General features: G+C 44.4%; 7 protein-coding genes across 7 annotated transcripts; 2 read left to right on the forward strand and 5 right to left on the reverse strand.

The window, feature by feature from the left end:
* Positions 1–517: 517 nt before the first annotated feature.
* Positions 518–5,239, reverse strand: LOC111604169 (cilia- and flagella-associated protein 61). Its single transcript, XM_023322110.2, has 13 exons — positions 4,950–5,239; positions 4,590–4,889; positions 4,383–4,527; positions 4,167–4,324; positions 3,942–4,102; positions 3,605–3,891; positions 3,117–3,457; positions 2,577–3,056; positions 2,289–2,525; positions 1,658–2,232; positions 1,432–1,595; positions 1,123–1,371; positions 518–1,060 (listed from the first exon to the last, which is right to left on the reverse strand). Exons 1-13 carry the CDS (start codon positions 5,222–5,224, stop codon positions 710–712), a joined length of 3,723 nt encoding a protein of 1,240 aa, XP_023177878.2. The 5' UTR covers positions 5,225–5,239; the 3' UTR covers positions 518–709.
* Positions 5,240–5,321: 82 nt separating this feature from the next.
* On the reverse strand, positions 5,322–11,546 carry LOC111600157 (cilia- and flagella-associated protein 61). The gene is made up of 15 exons (XM_030225116.1): positions 11,220–11,546; positions 10,808–11,122; positions 10,446–10,748; positions 10,269–10,376; positions 9,348–9,478; positions 9,007–9,287; positions 8,867–8,949; positions 7,994–8,453; positions 7,653–7,930; positions 7,351–7,587; positions 6,728–7,296; positions 6,506–6,669; positions 6,183–6,437; positions 5,899–6,108; positions 5,322–5,579 (listed from the first exon to the last, which is right to left on the reverse strand). Exons 1-15 carry the CDS (start codon positions 11,471–11,473, stop codon positions 5,406–5,408), a joined length of 3,822 nt encoding a protein of 1,273 aa, XP_030080976.1. The 5' UTR covers positions 11,474–11,546; the 3' UTR covers positions 5,322–5,405.
* Positions 11,547–11,594: 48 nt separating this feature from the next.
* Positions 11,595–12,940, reverse strand: LOC111600156. The gene is made up of 4 exons (XM_030225078.1): positions 12,803–12,940; positions 12,609–12,737; positions 11,896–12,052; positions 11,595–11,830 (listed from the first exon to the last, which is right to left on the reverse strand). The coding sequence occupies exons 1-4, from the start codon at positions 12,938–12,940 to the stop codon at positions 11,595–11,597; spliced, it is 660 nt and encodes a 219-aa protein (XP_030080938.1).
* A 238-nt stretch (positions 12,941–13,178) lies between these two features.
* LOC111599981 lies at positions 13,179–13,886 on the forward strand. The gene is made up of 3 exons (XM_023315876.2): positions 13,179–13,220; positions 13,276–13,624; positions 13,678–13,886. Exons 1-3 carry the CDS (start codon positions 13,179–13,181, stop codon positions 13,884–13,886), a joined length of 600 nt encoding a protein of 199 aa, XP_023171644.2.
* A 679-nt stretch (positions 13,887–14,565) lies between these two features.
* LOC111599980 lies at positions 14,566–15,353 on the reverse strand. The gene is made up of 3 exons (XM_023315875.2): positions 15,255–15,353; positions 14,844–15,198; positions 14,566–14,777 (listed from the first exon to the last, which is right to left on the reverse strand). Exons 1-3 carry the CDS (start codon positions 15,351–15,353, stop codon positions 14,566–14,568), a joined length of 666 nt encoding a protein of 221 aa, XP_023171643.2.
* Positions 15,354–15,649: 296 nt separating this feature from the next.
* On the forward strand, positions 15,650–19,285 carry LOC111599983 (dynein regulatory complex subunit 2). The gene is made up of 6 exons (XM_030225168.1): positions 15,650–15,790; positions 15,850–16,102; positions 16,173–16,396; positions 17,842–18,234; positions 18,633–18,815; positions 18,867–19,285. Exons 1-6 carry the CDS (start codon positions 15,650–15,652, stop codon positions 19,281–19,283), a joined length of 1,611 nt encoding a protein of 536 aa, XP_030081028.1. The 3' UTR covers positions 19,284–19,285.
* On the reverse strand, positions 16,314–17,693 carry LOC111599982 (odorant-binding protein 59a). The gene is made up of 2 exons (XM_023315877.2): positions 17,304–17,693; positions 16,314–16,672 (listed from the first exon to the last, which is right to left on the reverse strand). Exons 1-2 carry the CDS (start codon positions 17,691–17,693, stop codon positions 16,418–16,420), a joined length of 645 nt encoding a protein of 214 aa, XP_023171645.2. The 3' UTR covers positions 16,314–16,417.
* Positions 19,286–19,448: the final 163 nt, after the last annotated feature.

Genomic DNA, 19,448 nt, shown 5'->3' on the forward strand with positions numbered 1-19,448 from the left:
TCAAGCTGCCCTTTTGTTGGTCATCACAAAAGTATGCTATGAAAATAATAAATTTGAAATACATTCGCAGCCCAAAAGTATGCAATGGAAATAAGTTCGCTGAGCTAGAAACTCTTTTCTCATTTCTGTTCGCCTGGTACTTCATGAAAATCTCCAGCCGAATCGTGGGCCAAAAAACTAGTTCCTCCGACCAAATAAAATATGATTCATGTTTGTTTTATATTATTATTTATATAAAATATATACTTTTAATTTAATTTTTAATTATTAATATTATTTATTTTTTTTTAGTATATTATTATTATTTATTATTTTTTTTAATTATTAATTTTTTTAAATTATTGCTAATATTTCGTTTTATTATTAATGTTTTATAATTAGTTATATTATAGTATTTTGTTAAGAAATCTTTACTAACGATTTTTTATTATCTGTATTCTATTTAGCAGTATTTATTAATTTTTCTTTAATTTGAATTTATTTCATTGTTGAAATTCATGAATTATTTTACCTTTCGGCCAGCATAAAAAATATAGATAATAAAATGTTCAGCTTAAAGGTATGCAAGACTTTCATTAAACTAATATGCAAATAACATTTGTTTTGCAGGGGTACTTCGAGCAGTTGGGCTTAAATGTGTTGTACTCCTATAGCCAAGCCAGAGACACTAAGCTGAAACCCTAATAGAATAAAGATATATACATATATCTTAAGTGGTCCAATCCTCTGGCAGGGCAAACTTGTTGACAAATTCATCACGATATTTGCGCAGAAATTGAAGCAGATTCGCTTCCAGAAAGTGTTTGATCGCATCCCTAAAATCTGAATCACGAACAGTATTGAACTTGCTGATCATGTGCTGGTGCATCGACTTGAGGGCTTCATAATTCTTCACCTGCATCTCATCGAAGCGATCGTGCATTATATATTCTGTCCACGGTTCCTCGAAATAGGTAATGAAACTCTTAATCATACCCATTTTCCAGCGATGTTGCAAATTATTCAGCAGTGTAACATGTCGTCCACAAAAGTACTCCAGAAAAAACAAAGGTCGCTCCAGCTGGCATACGAATATAGGAAAATGCTATATGCATGCATATATGCGCTCATGATCCTACCTACCTTACGTGTCACACACACGATTTCCTCGACAAATAACTTGGGATTCATGCGCACTCGACAGAAGTCGCCGTCATAGGTGCTTATGATGTGGCTGTACTCATTCGGCAGATTGCCCAATAAATAACGCTTGGGTGCCGTTATTTTTATAATCATATGATTAAGAGGCAGACGAGCGTGAAAGACGCAGGGCTTTCCGAACTTATTCTCCCTGAATTGCTTCTCCATGCCCAGGTCCAAAATGTCCAACAACTGTAAAGGGAAACATATACAAAACATTCTGAAGATCTTACAGGCTAAAGTGTTAGCCACCTTTTGAGCCATCTCACGTTCATTGGTATATATATGCTGATAGAAGACTTCCCAGACAAATGACACATGATTGCCGGCTGCATAAATGAACTCATCATTCGTAGTATATTTCTCATCGACCAAGATCCTGCTGTCCTCCACTGTGATTTTGCTCAAGCGTAGCACTGAAAGACAACTTCAAGTTGCTGCACTAAACTATATCATTTCATATTAATGGCTAACTCACTTCGGGCAATGCGCATCGGCAGGAAGTTCTCCATGTAATTGATAAACAGGTTGCAGTACAGGTACACGTCTTGGTTGCTGGGAAAACGCTTGAAGTGGACTTTCTCTATGAAGTTACTCGACGGATAGTAGCAAAAGGTTTCCAATCTGAACGACTCATAGACGGTGATGCCCAAGTCAGTAATCATATTCAGCAAGATGATCTCCAAATTGTTGTCACTCGTGGGATTGTTTTCGAACTGCGAATGCACCATCCTATGCGGCTGGACAGACACAATCTTGGATGCCGGACAACCGTGGGTCAGCAGAAAATTAATGCCCTCATAGGTGGCCAAATTGCTGCCATAGACGATGATTACGTTGTTGGGCAAATCGGCTTTGTTGAACTCTGTCAGTTTGTGGTACAGCTCGATCTTGTCCAATCGTCCATTGATCTGCGCATAGTTGTACGGCAGGTCTTGATTCTGAAGGACATGCTCGTATGACTCCGGCAGTCCGTGCTTCGTGTCGCACAGCAGCAGCAGCTTATCGTAATAGATCTTGCAGTGGCTATCCAGGCCGAGGTACTTTTCCTGGCTGCGTATACGTAATATAGACTTGCACATGCTGCTAGATTAAAGCCAATTACATACCGATTGATGATCTCCACACTGCCCGAGATGAAGTTAATGTAGTTGCGCATGTCCAGCCGCTGCGTGGTGTCCATGACAAAGGGGCAGCTGTTCGCATTGCACATGTAGCAGTCTTTCTTTTCTGTGCAGTAGCGACAGTGGACATTTAGATCGTACTCTGCCTCGACTTCGCCGTGATCCGCAATTACCGTTATGTCCAGTAGGGGCAGGCAGTTGTTGACACTCACATATTTGTAGCTAGGAACAGGAGTCGTTAGTTATGGGTACAATGTAATGCGCAGCTCCTACTCGGGCGTATTCCAGTTGAAGATCATGAGGCGGAGAAAAGCCTTGCAGACGTCCGAGAAGCCGACGATGACGACCGCATTCTTGTTGCCAATATATTTGGATGGCATTAAGTTGTGACGTAGCAGATAGAACTCGTCCGTGACGCAGTTGATTTGCGAAAGATCCACCTGATCCGATATACGCCGATAGCATTCCTGAGCCTGAGTATCGATAAACCAATTGCGGCGCATTCGTCGCGGCTCCACGGGCATCATCTTGGGGGCCAGGTCGTTGGACAGAGCGTCGCCCTTAATTTCCTGTAAGTAGAAAATCTCTCGAAAGCCCGATCGTATGGCTACCGCGCGCAGCAGCTCATCCGACCACATATGGAAGTAGGGATGAAGGCACAGCATCACAATCTCGCCGCGCTCAAACGTCAGATTTCCGTCGTCGTGGGGCAACACGAATTGCTTATAAACCGCCTCATAGTCCGAGAAGGGACTGCAGAACGAACACATTTGCAACCTGGGGACGTAATACCCAAATGCCACGCCCACTTACCGCAATATAGCAAAGCCCACCGTTGTGGTATTGTCCCTGCTCGTATGGCCACAGCGAATGACCCAGAAGCTGAACTCCGACAGCTTATTGTGGATAACGTCGCTACTTATCTGCTTCACAATTTTCATCTGGGAGCTCTTCTTCATCTTGACATATAAGTGCCTGTACGTGCTGCGAGCTCCGGACTCCGTTCTTGATTTATTATCAGTAAGCAGCAAGTTGTAAATATCATCGAGATCTTCCTTAACGAATCGATAAACACTCAGTTCGGTGTATATCGATGAACGATGTGCGATGAAGACGTCGTCGGAGACATTGCAGCTGGGACGATTTTGTACGCGCTAAAGCAGGAGATTGAGAGGGGGAGGGAGAGAGAGAGAGAGGAGAATAGGTAATGAAAGAGAGAAAGATGGAATGAAAAAGAAGGAGACAGATATACTAACAAACAGGGGATGAGAGAGACAGACCTAATCGTTAAGTGAACTCACAATAAAGAACTGGAGGAGAGCCCACAGGCTGACCGAGTACTTGGTGCCTGGCGAAACGGACACCACACAATAATCGCAATCTGGATAGGCGCTGAACATGGCGCAGAGGTAATAATAGGTGTACTCCAGTCGCAAACTGGGGTGCAGTATGAAGTTCTTCAGTCCGAACGCCTTCGAGGCGTCCTGCAATGAGTACTTCCTCTTCTTATGATAGTGTCCTGGTATGTCGAATGCTATGTTCAAGGTCTTGGCCACCTTATCCAAATAGTTGCTGCGATTGTGGAGCTCTGCAGGGATCGTAGCTTAAATTTCTTTTGCACATGCAGCCCTGACTTACCGTCGCGTATGTATTTGAAATTTGTATAGAGTAAGTCAATCCCTTGCGATTCTGCTGCTTTTGAACCAGGGCCGTCCGCTGGGGTTCTTATTGTCACACGTTCTTCCGGCAGGAAAGCCAACTTTGGCCGCAGATTGAAGTATTCGCGCTGCTCGGCCGTGCTGCACGTGGACAAATTAATGTTTTCCAATGTGAACTAAGGCGAATCAATCTCTGAGAGCTTACAAGACTTCGAACTGAACAGTGCCATGCGGTACGTCGGGAGTACAGGTCACCAGGTTGCCCAAGCTCTCCAAATCGAAATTCCTGATCAACTCTTCTATGTCCGTGGCGGTTGATAGCCACATCATGCCCGTGCTGCCATCGGCAACAGACCTGTCGTCCTGAAAGAGAGTGCATTGAGAGGGAGCGAAGGCTTAGCTGAGGAAACGTCGCCCTTACCTCCGTAACGATAATTTTATCATCATCCATATTGCTGCCAGATGTACCCAATAGAATCTCTGCTATAAAATAGTCTCCGTGCTCGTGTCGCATATGCGGCTCCTCAACATCGATCATATCGATGACATCATCGTTGTCCTCAGGCCTGCAGGATGAGTCGACTCGACACTGTAAAGAACTCAAGCGTTAGAGCGGAGCGCTACTTACAGGGCCTTGCGAAAGACTATGATAGGCATAAACCTTTCGCGCGATATCACTATAATCGTGGGCAAGTTCTTGCAGTCGAACATATCGAAGCTGCTTGGGTAATAGACCCTGCCAAAGTCTTCCATCTGAGCGTATGCTTGGAAAGAATAGCTCGGCGGCCTAGCTACTATCAAATAGTTTATCTTGTGCTCACAATAAAATAACTCCATGATGAGCTCTTTCAGTATATCTGTATGACGTTGACTATATATGCAAAAGTTAAAGAACATCGTATTCATTAGTGTAAGTGGCACGTCCACACTGTAAGCAGGACAGATCTCATGAGTATGGCATACGTAAGGCCTGTGCTTGAGCTCTCACCAGAAACGACACTTCAACCATTGCGGCCACAAATCGTTTGACAGCACCGGAATATTGGGATATATACAAAACTCAGCGTAGGCCAACAGAGTCTGCGGCGATCCAGCCAAGTGAACAACGAAGCGATGCGATTGATACTCAATGAATAGTTGATTCAGGGACAGGTCCTGCTTGTCTCCAAAACGTTTGGTCGAATCGTCGGTAAAAAGAAGTCCCAATTGCTCTAGATCAAATTTGCTCGCCGTGCGTATCACAAACTCTTCCAATGTATCCATTATATCAAGTAAATATATATATGTATACATATGTATATGTATATATATATATATATATATATATATATATATATATATATATGTATATTATATCTGCCTACGTATTTATTTGTATGTTTTTATGAGTGGAATTTCATTGTGCTACTCAGTTTGGTTCGTTTTTTTATGTTTCTTTGTTGGTTTACTTGTAAGATCGTCGCAAGATCTTGCAATCGGCGCCCTTGGCGTCTTCGGTGCAGTAGTCCTCGGGTAGGGCAAATTCGTGATGGAAGTCCTGCCGGTGCCTCCTTATAAAATCTAACATATTTTGCTCCAATATATGTTGATTGAACTCTTGCAGTTGATAGCACGGCTCCTAAAAATGGACAAAGCGCCAAGATTTAGTAACCGAAAATCACTCGCTGAACTCAAATTTGAGACCTTGCTGCAAAATATCTACTCCAGTTTCTGCTTCAGATTCAGCCTATGCTAAAGTAGAGCTTGTCTCGAAAGCCTAACTTAATAGAGATCCAGAAGCAGTTTTGAAAGCAGAAAAACTTTGGCAGAGTAAATGATCTATAGAACACTCAAGTTCCCTATGCAGATCAGCTTCGTGCCAGAAAGTTTGCCTTCTTGGAAACAGAACAGTTTCAGGTCGATAACAATCGGAAAAGTCTTGGCCTGTGTCTTATTACCTTATGCATACTTTGTAGCATGGGCAAAAGTATTCTATGATTCTCTTCTTGATACTCTTTGAAGTCAACATGGGTCAGCAGCTCCGTCCAGGGCTGCTGCAGAAATTGCAGAAGGCAGTTGATGGAGCCGGCGTGGTAGCGAGCCTTCAAATTGTTCAACATCTTCTCGTGCTTGCCACAGAAATGCTCCAGAAAGTCAAGATTGACAGCCTGCAAAGGGTTATATATATATATATATATATATATATATATCTGCTATAGAAGCTGATGAAGACGCCGCTCACATGTTTCGAAACCACAACGATCTCATCCACGATCATCTTCTGGCTGAGTCCAATGCGACAGAAAGTGCCCTCCTCGTGGTAGGTACTCAGCGTGTACTTGTTGCAGGTGAGCAGGTGAGTGGCCATATAACGGCGCGGCATCGTCAGCTTTGTGATGTAATACGAGAGCGGCAGCAAAGCCGTAAAGAATGTGCACTCCGAGTATTTGTACTCGAGCGGCTTGTCGAACTTCTTTAGATCCAGTATTTGCATGAGCTAAAGGAAGGACAGAGCAATTGTGAAGGGAGTGCACGACTAGGAAATACCCCGAGTTCCATGCAAACCTTTTGGGCTGTCTCCATCTCATTTGTGAATTGATACTGATGGTTGACAGTTTCAATCACCTTGATAAACTTGCCGGCAGCATAGATGTCTGGATCGCTGGTCTGAAAGTTCTTATTGACCAAAATCATATTGTCCTTCAATGCAATTTTCGACTTCTTTAGCCCTGTTTCAAATGAATTAACAGTAAGTAGGCCAAACGATTCATCGTTTCGGGGACTTACAATCCTCAGTGACTGCATCCATGTAGCCGTCGTTGAACGATATGAACAGATCGCAGTCGAACTTAATCGTCTTCTTGGTCTTGAAGGCAGTGAAGACCGCCTCGATGATGTAATTGGCCATCTCATGCTTCTCCCACCGGGATAGATTGAGATTTGTGTGTATGACAACGCCCAAGTCAGTCAGCATGTCATCGAGTGTACACTGAATATTCTCATCAATATAGGGGCAATTCAGTTTCTGCTCGCTCTCGGTGGCAGCCTTCACTACCGGCTGGACCAGGATAATCCGCTTGGGCTCAACGCCGTGAGTGAGCAGAAAGTCAATGCACTCATAGGTGCTCAAGTTGCTGCCGTAGACGAGTATCGCATAGATGCGGTCCACTTCCTCGGTCAGCACGCGTAGCTTATAGAACAGAAGGAACTTATCCAGGCGACTGTTGATCTCAATGAAATTGGAGGGCACCGCGGGCCCATTGTTTAGGGGCAGGTTGTAGCTCTTATAGTCCATGATCAGCAAAGTGTCGTACTCCACGTCGCAGGTGTGATTGATCTTAACGTATTTACTCTCTCTGCGAGGGTTGATGGCCGTGAGTATCGTGGACTCTAGTCGCCGTGCGACTCACCTGTTAATGTAGTTGACATCGCCTGCCACGAAGTGCACGCGGAGACGCAAGTCCATGCGCTTGATCGTGTCACGGACATAGCAGGAATAATTCTGACAGTGGAGATAGCAATGCTTGTGCGACTTACAATGGGGACACACGAACATGCAATCATATTCGGCCTCCACGAGGCCAGGCGACGCTATGACTGTTACCTTCAAGCGTGACAAACAGGTGAAGGACTCCGAGTTGGTGTGGCTGCAGAGAACACAGATCAAACGGATTGGCCAAGGAGTTCAAGGATTGAGTCTGGCTGCACTTACTCCTTGCTATTCCACTGAAAGTAGAGCTGGCGCAGAAAGGCCTTAGCCACAGCCGTAAACCCAATGACGACGAGATGCGTATTCTTGCCGAACCACTGCGTCGGATTCAACTTGTGGCGGAAGACAACCAGATGATCATTGAAGTAGTCGAACTCGGGCAGACCGTCAAAGGAGCTCTCCGTACTCTCTTCCTGATTCACGTTGAAAAAGCTGCGCTTCTTGGCACTCGGCTCGATTTGCATCATCATGCTCTTCAAATCGTTGCTGAACATAAATTTCTGCAAAAAAAGGTCCTTTTTCGTCCTTTCCTACACATATATATATATTCAGCATGATCCTACATTACGTGCACATATGAAATAGAAGTCGTTGTAGTCCGTCTTGGCCGCCAGATTCCGGAAGATCGAGTCGCTGCAGTTGTGATAGAGCGGATGCAGGCGCAGCGATATGATCGCGGCCCTCTCGTTTGCCAGGTGCTGATCGTTGTTGGGCAAATGGAAGTGATACAGCAGCTCGTGGCGATTCAGATACTTGCGCAATATCACGTAGCCCACGGCCGTATTCTCCTGGGCCGACTTGGTCGAATTGCCACAGCGTATGGTAAAGAAGTCGTATTTGGAGCTATCGTTACTTAGCACATCGATCATTATCTGTTTTACCACCTGCAACTCGTTCTCAACGTCTGCGAATACGTTCACGTTCGAATTGTAGGCGTAGCTGCTGTTGCACGACGCATTGGACTGATTTTTACTGAACATGTCAATGATCATACTCGTATCTTCGTTTTGCAAACGATACAGGCTGGCGCAAGGGAGAGCGGTGAGTGAGTTGCAGTTGGACAGAGCCGACTGCACAATACTCGTTCACGAATAAAAATGGATGACCTTTAAGTCCAAGTTGTCCGATCATCAGACAGAGAAGGTTAATCGACTGATCCTTCCGCAAAGCTCGCCTTTAATTGGTAAGTTAAGTAAATATGCAAAAGACTCAAATTTCTGGCTTCAATAGCATTGAAATGCTTTGCGATCTTACGGAAGTCGCTGCGATAGATGAACGGACGGACGGACGAACGTACGAACGGACGAACGAACGGATGAATGCAGTTAGAGGCACAGCTCTGCGAAGATCAAAGCCTATATACTCCATTAACTTCGTGAACGAGTAGAAAAACTGATGAACTTAGGGTCGTGAGTGCTCTCCGGACAGCCACCAACCTAATCTCGCCAAAGATAGTGCTGCGATGCGTTATAAAGATCTCCCGCAAGTTGGTCAAATCAGTCGGACGCTGTGCCACGGGCTGTGAGGTGGGCACAACAATAAGTAGAAATTTCAATTTTAATTTACTCAGACTCACCATAAAGTATTTGAGCGCCTCGACATGACTGCGCAAAGTACTGGCGCTCTGCGGTATGACCATGATGCAATAGTCGCGATCTGGAAAAGCCGAGTACATGGCCTTCAGGCAGTTGAATAGGCGCGGCAAAGGGAACTCGTCGTTCACGCAAATGAACTTCAGCTCGAAAACATTGGATGCTAAGCCAATGTTAGACGTTATCCGATACTTGGAGTCGATATTATAAAATAATTCAATAGTCTTGTCATGCTTATTGATATAGTAGTTAAGCTTGACGAGCTCTGCAACAGAAGCGTGCATGAGAGTGAGGAGGGGCCTTCACACTGAGACTGGGTACTCACTCTCGAAGATATAGGTAAACTTGACAAAGAGATTTTCACGTGCGTAGAACTTATTGCAGCTAGTGTTGCCACTGTCCTCAACAATAGTGCCGTCCATCGAGCTAACCTTCAGCTTACTTCGGCTGAGCACACTGTGGACCAAAGAACAGAATGGAACATAATTAATGTGAGCTGAAATCGATATATATCGATGTACCTATGATAAAACTAACAGACAGTCATATATAAATATGGATCCATGCCTATTCACTTAGCTATACAACTAATTTGATATATTTTCAAACTGTAATCGATATTTATCGATATTGTTATCGATGAATCTATGACAAAGCTAATAGCACTTGCAACATCTAGATTTGTATATATCTTAGACTTAACAAACTGATCATATTCATAAGCGGAAATCGATATGTATCGATATTAAAAACATTGAATGTGTTATCGATTCATGTTATATCTATATATATATATAGATCCAAGTCTATTCACTTATTTATATAACTAATTTAATATATTTGCAAACTGTAATCGATATTTATCGATGTGGTTATCGATGATTCTGTGACTAAACTAAGAGACAGCACTTACAACATCTATATATATATATATATATATTGTATATATCAGAGACTTAACATAAACTGATCATGTTCATAAGCGTAAATCGATATGTATCGATATTAAGAATATTGAATATGTTATCGATTTTTGTTATGTATATGCACATATATATATCTCAGTCTATTCACCTATTTATATAACTAATTTGATATATTTTAAAACTGTAATCGATATTTATCGATGTATAACGATAACCTCTATATAGCAACTAAGAGGGGATACAATTAACCAGCTGTAACCCAGTTTATGCCAACTGCTTACAAACTCTAAGCTTCCATATAGAAGTGTATTTGAACCCACCTAATGCCACTGTCATTGGATTGCATGCCTCCAAGAACGGTGGCATTAAACAGATCATCCATGGCAGCGGCTGTGAATAGTTTGGCCTCCGGTGTGCGTTCCGTGGACCTGAAAGCATGTTCAAATATACATATATATATATATATATCTATATAGTTACAGATACATATCACTCACATAACGGTGATTTCCTCCAAGCCATAGGGCTTGGAGGAATTAAAGTTGACCAGATTGCCAAACATTTCCATCTCATAGTTTGTCACATAGTAACGCACATCAATGTCCGCATTCAGCCAAATGAATCCGGCCGTAAGCGAGTCCTGATTGCGATTCTGTATTTCGACGACGATTATGGCCGACTGCCCGTCCTGCTTGTCCGTGCCCATTAGCTGTTCGGCTATGTAGAAGTCGCCGTGAGCCTCGCGCATTTCGGGGAGCTCACGAGAATGCATCTCAACGATATCATCGTTGTCCTCGGGTCTGAGAGCAAGTGGAATTTATATAGGACCCAATCGATACATATATATAATATTATTTACAGTGCCTTGCGATAGGTGATTTGTGGCAATACGTTGTGGCGTGACACAATGAACAAGGACTGGGTATTATTGTTGCTAGTGATGCTAAACTCGCGCGGGTAGAAGACTTTTGCATACTTCTCCAGATCATCGAAATACTCCAAGTAGTGCACATCCTCGACCAGCACGGGAACACGAACTGTTATCAAATTCAAAACGAGATTCTCCCTATAGAATACCTCACGTATCAAGGCGAGCAGCGACTCGTCGTGACCCTCTCTATAGATGCAGAAGTTAAAGAACAGGGTATTCAGCCAGCTAATGGAGACTGTAATGCTGATGAAGCAGGCCACGACAATTGTATATATACATATATATCAGTCAGATTGTATACATATGTCAGTCAGGTAGCTAGAGCTATTTAGCTATTTACCAATATCTTCCATATAGCCAGTCCATCCAGTTGTCGCTGGGCAGCGGCCCGATGCGCGGATAGTTACGAAACTCCGCATAGGCCACTATGATGCTACCCTGCTCGGCGATCAGACGATGGGTCTGATAGGTCTTAAAGATCTCCGTGCTATCATACTTGATCCACTTATTGCCAAACCACTTCACGTACGTCTCATTGATGAGCAACGATATCGATTGCAGATCTGCCTTGGTGGCGGTGCGCACTGTGTACATTTGTATATATATGTATTTCTGGAAACTGTGTGTATGTTCTATGTATCTATGTAACTATAAACTGAGTTTTTTTTTGTACTTTATTTAGTCTACACTGTGTTCGATTTTATGAATAGTAAAGCTAATGCTCTTGGGGCGCTGTAATCCCGTCCAGCTCGTAGCACTTGGCCTTCGCATCTCGACACGGCTGTTTGGTCTCCGCCTTCTCGGTGCCCTCCCACCGAAAGTAGGGGCACTCGTGCTTCTTGTGATACTCCGTCTGACATATGTACACCATCAGCAGGAAGGGTCGACAGGCGTTCTTCAGCATGGCCTTGGCGCCCGGACTGGCCTTCAGCAGCCCGTACACATTCATAGCTAAACAGCAGCCAAGATATATGTTGAATACAGCAACCAGTTAGTTAGCATCGCAAGCAGCTCACCATCCTTGCGACAGTAGTCAAACATCTTGATATGATACGCCTGCTCCTTGGGCCGATCCGCGTAGAGAGTCTCCGCGTCGAGCTTCACCATCTTCATATTGATCGTATCGCTCTTGCCTATATACTTGCGCTGCTTGTACAAGCACTCGACAAAGCACTGCAAGGCAGCAGGAATATAATTAAGTGTGCTACGGTCGGGTATGCCCGACTAGCGTATGCCCTGAACCCAACGAACCACCTAGAAGCAGAGCTAATCTTTGCGCAGTCCTTATCTTTGAGATCTTAAGTCTTTAAGCTGTGTGCATACAAAAGGACATAGACAGACGGACGGACAGACAGACGGACGGACAGACAGACAGACGGACGGACAGACAGACGGACGGACAGACAGACGGACGAACAGACACACAGAGACACATAGGATAAGGCATGCCAAGAGACTAAGACTGAGCAGCCTGTTAAAAGTATAGGCAAAAGGTAGCCAAATGACAGACGGAGACAGCAAGGACAGGCAGACAGACAAGGATACGGACAGGCGTGACAGGTTAGACGGACAGCCAAATGACGTACGCAGAGAAAGATGATCAAACTTAGCTAGACTCGACTCGTTGCCTAGCGAAACAGTTAAGTCAGTTATATAACCCAGTTTCAATAGGTTCAGAACTGCATTATATTATTAGATTATTATATATACAATATTTCTATATACGAACCGATAGAAACTTGAGCGACTTGGCCATATCCATGTCACCATCGGCTGGCAGTCGATCGGAGTGTATGGAAAAGCACTTCATCAGCGTCTCCTCATCGCCCAGATACATTTCGGAGCAGCAGCCTTTGCGCTGCGATTTGAATTGATCTATTGAGTTTGTTGTTAACTAGACTTGGTTAAGATATGGCTGCTAACCTTCTTGTCACACTGCTCTGACGTAATGTCATCAATTGGGCTCGTCTCCACAGCTTCCTCCTCAGAGTCCTCCTGAGCCTGGACCAGTCCAAGCAGCAGCAGCAGCAGCAGCAGCGAGAGGCAAGTTTGACAGCGCATCGTTACGCTCTATGAAAGGTAGTTAAGTTGGATACGCGCATTTATAACATTTCGAATATTTAATGCTTAATTAAATGTAACGAACAATTGCAGCTCCAGTTGTGTAATGGCTCGCAACATAAACAAGTCTATTAGTCGGTCGATCTCAAGCCTCATTTGAGATGACATTTGAGAGGTAATTGGAGAGGCAACTATATAAAGGCCTCAGCGATAGAATCAAGCCAAGTCGAGCAACAAAATGTTTCTGCTAACCACCTTGGCACTCTTCTATCTTGTCTGGGTAAGTTGCGGCGTCAATTCGGTCTCAGATAGCCTCTAAGATACTCTCGCTATAGTGCGCCGGGGCCATACAAATCGATTGCGACAAAACGGATGCTGTGAATGAGGATCACATACACTACTGCTGCAAGCACCCGGACGGACACAACGAGATCATTAGTGACTGCGCCAAGGAGACGGGCTTCAAGGTGCCGAGTGACAAGGAGCAGTCCCTGGTCGATCTGACAGCAACGCGTGCCATATCGGGCACCTGTTTCGCCAAGTGCGTCTTCGACAAAATGAACCTCATGAAGGACAACAACTTGGACATGGATGCCGTTAGGAAATATCTCACAGAGAAGTTCAGCCATGATCCGGAATATGTGAATGAAATGATCAACGCCTTCGATCACTGTCACGGCAAAAGTAAGCAAACCCAAAGGAAACTCATCCTTTCATTCATAAAAATATTCTTTTAGCTGAGGAGAATACCGCCAAGTTCATGTCGAATCATGTGTTTGTGCAGATGTCCCAGCACTTCTGTCCTCCCAAATCGGGCGTCATTATGGCCTGTGTCATACGTCAATTCTTTCACAATTGCCCCAAGGATCGTTGGGCCAAGACCAAGGAGTGCGAAAATCTATTGACTTTCAGTGAAAATTGTCGCGATTCTTTGGCTACATTGTAAACAGCTTCATGAACTTGAAATATATATGATAAATAAATGACTTAATCTATGTATATTTATGTGATTTTTTAGTGCAAATATTATCTTTAATATAAATAAGTTTTATGTTCAAGCTGAAGTTGTTTCTTTTTAGAATTCCTCTGCTTACTTAACTCCTTTTGGCCAAAGAGCTCAGAGTATCTCCTAGCTCTGAGCTGCTAGAGAGACTGCTAGTCGGTACATCCTTACCTTCAAAGTATACAGGGTATTTTTTAGTCGAGCACTTTCAAATAGAACACACTCTAAGCTGCTTTTAATTATCTAGCTTATCTTTAACTATGAATATTCCTAATACTTTGTGAACATCTCTTTTGGTTAAGACTTCAAGGTATCAGAAAGTCCTTTCAGGACATCTTCTAGCCAAACACCAACTCGAATACATATTTAGCTTATCTTTAACTCTCAGCTTCTTCACTTCTCATCCGCTTTGAATATTTCTAAACCTTCGTAAGCTTATCTTAGCCTTTCTGCGCTTCTCTTACCCAAAGAGTTCCGGGTATCTCCTAGTCAGGCACTTCCAGCTTAAGCGCACTGCAAGCTGTTGCAACTTAACTCAAGTCAAAACCAAGCTTTCAGCTTTATATATATGCTGATCTGTTCATATATTTCAATAATACATATAGAACTTAGTTTCCCTCGTTCACATGGTGGTCAGGACATCCTTGCAACGCTTGGAGAACGCCAAAGTCTCGACACATTCCGTGGTGTTGGACCAACGACTTCTGGGACAATTATGGAAGAAGCGCTGAATCACGCAGGATAAGATGACGCTCGACAGGGGCTTACAGCTGTTGGCACTGCTGAAGGCGCGCACAATGGGCATCGATAGAAATATGGCCATTGCTTCCTCAGCTGGCAACATGAAGAGCTATACATGGGTCTCTATAAATATATGTAATTGAAGTCCTTTGCACTTACATTTCGAGTGGCATTCTTCAAAAGCCGCCAACATTTCAGTCTCGTACTCCGGATCCAATCGGTGCACGGTCTTATAGTGACTCCTCACAGCCAGCATGTCCAGGGTGTCGTTCACTATGAACTTATAGTGATCGAAGACACACTTGGCCCAGCAATTGCCGGTCATGACAGCGTCCACAGTGTTGTCCTCCATGGCCTCCTCCGTCTTCGAGGGCAGCTTGAAGTTAGTCTGCTGGGCGCAGAGCTCGCTGATGTCATTGTGACCATCCGGATGCTTGCAGCAGTAGTGTATGTGATCCTCGTGTATGCGCTCCATGTGACGGCAATTCACGCGTATGCCCAGTGCGGTATACACCTGTGTGGGCGTGGCAATAAAGTAGCTATAGACTATAAAGCTTCGTTCCGACTTACCAGCAGCAGAGCCGAAACGAATAGCAATCGCCACATGCTGACGACTGAGCTGCAGCTGGCCCCCGGACAGACCCCATTTATAGCGTCAGCCCCAGTCATAGCCCGTATCAATTGTCAAAGCTTTAATGGGCTTTGAAATGTACGAATCGTTAATTTAATGCACGCTCAAATGCCGAGCATTAATGTCGGCCAACCCCTTGACAACCGGCGCCGGAGGGAGGGCGGCGCGAGGGTCGCCATGGCAGCAGCTTGTTTTTATTATATTCTCCAGTTGTTTTTTGGACTTTTTAGTCTGGCCTCTAGTCAGTCGTGTACGCTCAATTAGTTGAACTAACTGGCCTTTGAAATTTGATAAGCAGCTTTCGTTTAATAGCAATTAATAGAAACACTTGAAGATGGGCAAAAAGGGCAAAGGCAAAGGCAATAAGCTGGCCAAAATGTCCGAGGAGGAGCGCGCCAGATATTTGCAAATGCGCGCCGATGTGGAGGAGGAGACGAGGCGACGCAAAATGCAGCTTATAGCGCTCTACATGAAGGTAATGACCGACAGATACCCTAGCATTGGCCAACTCATGGCTGTGTATTGCCCTTGCAGAACAAGCTGAAGCGCGAGGATGCCTTTTGTCGCCTGAACATGGCCAAAATCAATCAGGAATGGCGTTCCATTTTGCGACAGGTGAAAATTCAGGACTTACGCCGTGAAATTCTCGACGTGGCGCAGTTCTTCGAGCAGGCGCTCAAGCGCAAGGATCAGGTCATACAGCGCCTCATAGGCGACATCAATTCCACGGAGGACATGTACGCCAATTTGCAGCAGTCGCATATGGAGAACATTGATCAGATAATCGGTAAGCTAAATCTTTAATATCTGCGTCTATATCTACACAAGTTTTTATAATAATATTTCCCCTTCACCAGGCATACATCGTAGTCGCATGCAGTTCTTCTGGCGCATCTACGAGGACGATAAGCAAGCGGTGCTGCGTGAATATAAACAGGATGCGTCTATCTATAAGGACTTGCAGGCGGAGAAGCAACAGCAACTCGAGTGCGTTTTCTATCAGCTAGAGGAGACCGCCGATCGTACAGTTAAAGACAATCATGAAATCTATCTGGATCGTGTTGAGGATCTGAAGAGCGGCGTAAGTAACGGTCCAGAGTTTTTAGTTGAATATCATATTTCCATGTTCCTCCCAATCGTCGCATTGCGCCTTTGCATACTCTGACATGCACTTGATGAGCTCCCTCGACTGGCTGCACTTATTGTTGTTGTTATTGTTGCTGTAGCGAGAGTGTTCTATGTAGCGAAAGCATTGCTGCACTGTGTCCATGTAGAAGTTGCGCAACTCTCGATCGCGCAGATCCTTTGTCAGCAAGTAGCTGACTTTGCGGCGATCCGGCTGACCATTGCCATCCACCTAAAATTAAAGAAACCGTTGGGTAGCTGTGATATATACACACACAAGCTGGCTTATGCTTGCGTGCAAGCTCATGCATAAAGCTCAGACATTTATAAAGGTCGTCAACGCAATGATACCCTTCCATAAAATAATCATGAGAAAAATAAAATGTTACATGAACTTGACAAGCCGCTTAACAATTTTGCCTTACCCCTTCTTCTGGCAAAAAGAAATAAGCGGAAAAAAATATAAGAATTTCTGCTTTAGCGCATACGCTCTAATACCCTTTCAAAATAGAGTCATAAAAACAGCATATGAGCTTGGCAAACGGTTAAACAGTATTGCAAGTCTGCCCTCTCAAAAGGGAAAAAATAAGACCGCAAATATAGGAATATCTATTTTTAGCCTTTGTTACACACATACATGTATTTGAGAGAGCAATGAGAGTATGGACAAAAATTTTAGCATGAGGAACTACTGAAATGAAACATAGAACGGCCATCTGTTTGATCGCACTATGCTTATGGCGCTCAGCTTGTTGAGTGCGTAAGAGAGAGGACAATAAAAGATAAGCTTAACAACTACAACTACATGTACATACATATGTATGTATGTATTTTGTGTACAGCTAGTATAATAGCTCACTTACCATGTTCATTTCCTCGAAGAAACACAGCGCCACACATCCGCCCATTTCAGCAGTGTTGTTGTTGTTGTTGTTGTTGTTCTTGTTGCTGTCAGTTTGCTTGACGCTGCGCTGCCAGCTATTGCCATAGGACTGCTGCTGCTGCTGCTGCTGTTGTCTGCCTTGACCCTGTCCTCGATCCTGCACCTGTCCATAATCATCACTCTCAAAATTGTATCGGCCATTGCCATAGCGTCTATCATTGTCCTCCTGGTTGCTATTGCTGCCACTGCGTTGCATGCAACTGCGCACAATCCGTTTCAGCTCCGCATCACTGGCACCATCCTGCGAGCGACACTTGAAGCAGTTTATGCTACAGCTAAAGCTGAGCAGAAGCAACAGCAGCAGACGCATCTCAAGTACTGTTTGTTAAGAGCTCGGCACTGCATTCGACATTTATAGCCAGCGACTGTTGACAGCTGACGAACTAATGGACGAAGCGCTTGACTGACACACAATGGGGCCATACACAAAATATGACATGATTCCCATCAAATCTCAGATGCACTTGAAGCTGGAAAAGATTACGGGCCGGGGCGAGGGCAAGCTGGAGGCATTGTGGCAGGAGTATCAATCGGTTCTAGCCGGCTATGGCAAGCACATCGAAGGCTTCTACTCCGAGTATGTGGATCTGAAGCAACGCGACGAGGAGAGCGCCCAACAGATCAGCCAGCAAAGCTATGAGATTGAGCATCTGATTGAGCAACTGGGCAATCTTCGCCTGCTCGCCGAGGAGCAGCAAATCAAGCAGCAGGCGCAGCTACACGAGAGGCAAAACATCAAGCAGCAGCTCACCGATCGCCTACGAGAGCTGCGCAGCTGCGTCGAAAAGGAAGTGGAACAGCAGCACAAGCTATTCAAGCAAATGACCGTGGAGAGTTATGAAGCTATAGAGGTGGGTATTGGAGAGAGGGAGAGAGAAAGAGCGAGAGAGAGATACAAAAAGTAAATGAGTGATAGACAGAAAGCAGGAAGAGAGAGAGAGAGGTAAAGAAAGGGAAAGAGGAGAGAAGCGAGAGAGTAGAAAAGTGAGAAGTGACAGACAAAAAGAAGAAAGAGAGAGAGAAAGAGAGGAGAGCGTAACGGAGTGACAGAAAAAAATGGAAGAAAGAGCGAAAAAGGAAGTAAGAGGAGAGAGTGAGTCGAGAGAATAAGAAGAAAGAATGAGTCGAATGGGTGAGAGGAGAGTGTGAGCGAATAGTTGGATACTGTAACTCACGACAGAGACAGGGAGAAAGAAATATTGTTAGCCCCAAAGATGATCAACAAATTTCTGCTTTATATCTACCACAGACACTCAAGGCACATCTAAGCAAATGCGAAACCTTGTCTCAGCTGTCGCGCATTTGCGGCAAAATGGAAACGCAGCGAGAGAAACTGTTTCTGCTGCCTCAACTCTCAAAAGAGATAATTGAGATACGCGAGCTGCAAACGCCTGGCGAGGATGACGCTCCAACGGCCAATGATCCACTCAAGGTAAGCAGGCAAGAGAGAGGTGCTCGGAGTACATTGAGATTTGCTTTGCAGGAGGAAGTTGCCGCGTTGCCACAAATGGAAACCTTTTGGCGACGCGTTAACAATGTCTCCGTCGATGTCGCTTGCCTCAAGCAGCAGAAACGCAATTTGGAGGCGGAAAATGCAAAACTTAAGGCAGAGCTGCAGGACTATCTGATCGATCTGAACATTAGCAACGGCTCCAATAGCCACATACACGATTATCTATCGCGTCGACCTAAGAGCATGTCCGTGGACCGCGTCACACAGCTGCGTTTGCAGCCGAAGCAGGTGAAAAGCGCAGTGGCAACCAGCCGACGTCCACCCCCACGTACAGCTGGAACACATTTGGCTAGCTGTGAGGCAGGCATTTCAAATCTCATTCGTTCCCGAAACCTACTCAGAGGCAGGCCTCAGTTGGCTAGCTTAGAGCTTAGGAGGCATTTATAAAATATTTATATAACTGAACAAAAATAACAAAAATAAATCATTGCAATAAGAATTTAAGACAACAGAAAATTAAGTTTTGGAGGCAGTTAACATTAAAACTCAAGCAATGCAACGATATCGTAATATTAGCAAGGGCTTTTCGCTAATCCGTTGCCCAACGCAGGC

The sequence above is a fragment of the Drosophila hydei genome, unplaced genomic scaffold, assembly GCF_003285905.1.
Source record: "Drosophila hydei strain 15085-1641.00,03,60 unplaced genomic scaffold, DhydRS2 tig00008122-arrow-pilon, whole genome shotgun sequence".
Lineage (NCBI taxonomy): Eukaryota > Metazoa > Arthropoda > Insecta > Diptera > Drosophilidae > Drosophila > Drosophila hydei.

Excerpts from the sequence above, each read along its gene's own strand:
- LOC111599981 (XM_023315876.2), top strand. The coding sequence starts at position 13,179 with ATGTTTCTGCTAACCACCTTGGCACTCTTCTATCTTGTCTGG. Across the intron at positions 13,221-13,275 it reads CACTCTTCTATCTTGTCTGG|TGCGCCGGGGCCATACAAAT; the intron begins GTAAGTTGCGGC and ends CTCTCGCTATAG. Across the intron at positions 13,625-13,677 it reads CGATCACTGTCACGGCAAAA|CTGAGGAGAATACCGCCAAG; the intron begins GTAAGCAAACCC and ends ATATTCTTTTAG.
- LOC111600156 (XM_030225078.1), bottom strand. The coding sequence starts at position 12,940 with ATGCGCTGTCAAACTTGCCTCTCGCTGCTGCTGCTGCTGCTGCTGCTT. Across the intron at positions 12,738-12,802 it reads CAGAGCAGTGTGACAAGAAG|CGCAAAGGCTGCTGCTCCGA; the intron begins GTTAGCAGCCAT and ends TTCAAATCGCAG. Across the intron at positions 12,053-12,608 it reads AGTCGCTCAAGTTTCTATCG|TGCTTTGTCGAGTGCTTGTA; the intron begins GTTCGTATATAG and ends GCTGCCTTGCAG.
- LOC111604169 (XM_023322110.2), bottom strand. The coding sequence starts at position 5,224 with ATGGATACATTGGAAGAGTTTGTGATACGCACGGCGAGCAAATTTGAT. Across the intron at positions 4,890-4,949 it reads TGGTTGAAGTGTCGTTTCTG|TGTGGACGTGCCACTTACAC; the intron begins GTGAGAGCTCAA and ends TCCTGCTTACAG. Across the intron at positions 1,372-1,431 it reads AACGTGAGATGGCTCAAAAG|TTGTTGGACATTTTGGACCT; the intron begins GTGGCTAACACT and ends TTCCCTTTACAG.
- LOC111600157 (XM_030225116.1), bottom strand. The coding sequence starts at position 11,473 with ATGTACACAGTGCGCACCGCCACCAAGGCAGATCTGCAATCGATATCG. Across the intron at positions 10,377-10,445 it reads TTGGAGGAAATCACCGTTAT|GTCCACGGAACGCACACCGG; the intron begins GTGAGTGATATG and ends ACATGCTTTCAG. Across the intron at positions 8,454-8,866 it reads ACTATCTTTGGCGAGATTAG|CCTGTATCGTTTGCAAAACG; the intron begins GTTGGTGGCTGT and ends CCCTTGCGCCAG.
- LOC111599983 (XM_030225168.1), top strand. The coding sequence starts at position 15,650 with ATGGGCAAAAAGGGCAAAGGCAAAGGCAATAAGCTGGCCAAAATGTCC. Across the intron at positions 15,791-15,849 it reads TTATAGCGCTCTACATGAAG|AACAAGCTGAAGCGCGAGGA; the intron begins GTAATGACCGAC and ends TTGCCCTTGCAG. Across the intron at positions 18,816-18,866 it reads CGGCCAATGATCCACTCAAG|GAGGAAGTTGCCGCGTTGCC; the intron begins GTAAGCAGGCAA and ends TTTGCTTTGCAG.
- LOC111599982 (XM_023315877.2), bottom strand. The coding sequence starts at position 17,693 with ATGCGTCTGCTGCTGTTGCTTCTGCTCAGCTTTAGCTGTAGCATAAAC. Across the intron at positions 16,673-17,303 it reads TCTTCGAGGAAATGAACATG|GTGGATGGCAATGGTCAGCC; the intron begins GTAAGTGAGCTA and ends CTTTAATTTTAG.
- LOC111599980 (XM_023315875.2), bottom strand. The coding sequence starts at position 15,353 with ATGACTGGGGCTGACGCTATAAATGGGGTCTGTCCGGGGGCCAGCTGC. Across the intron at positions 15,199-15,254 it reads TCGTTTCGGCTCTGCTGCTG|GTGTATACCGCACTGGGCAT; the intron begins GTAAGTCGGAAC and ends ACGCCCACACAG. Across the intron at positions 14,778-14,843 it reads TGAAGAATGCCACTCGAAAT|CTGAGGAAGCAATGGCCATA; the intron begins GTAAGTGCAAAG and ends TCATGTTGCCAG.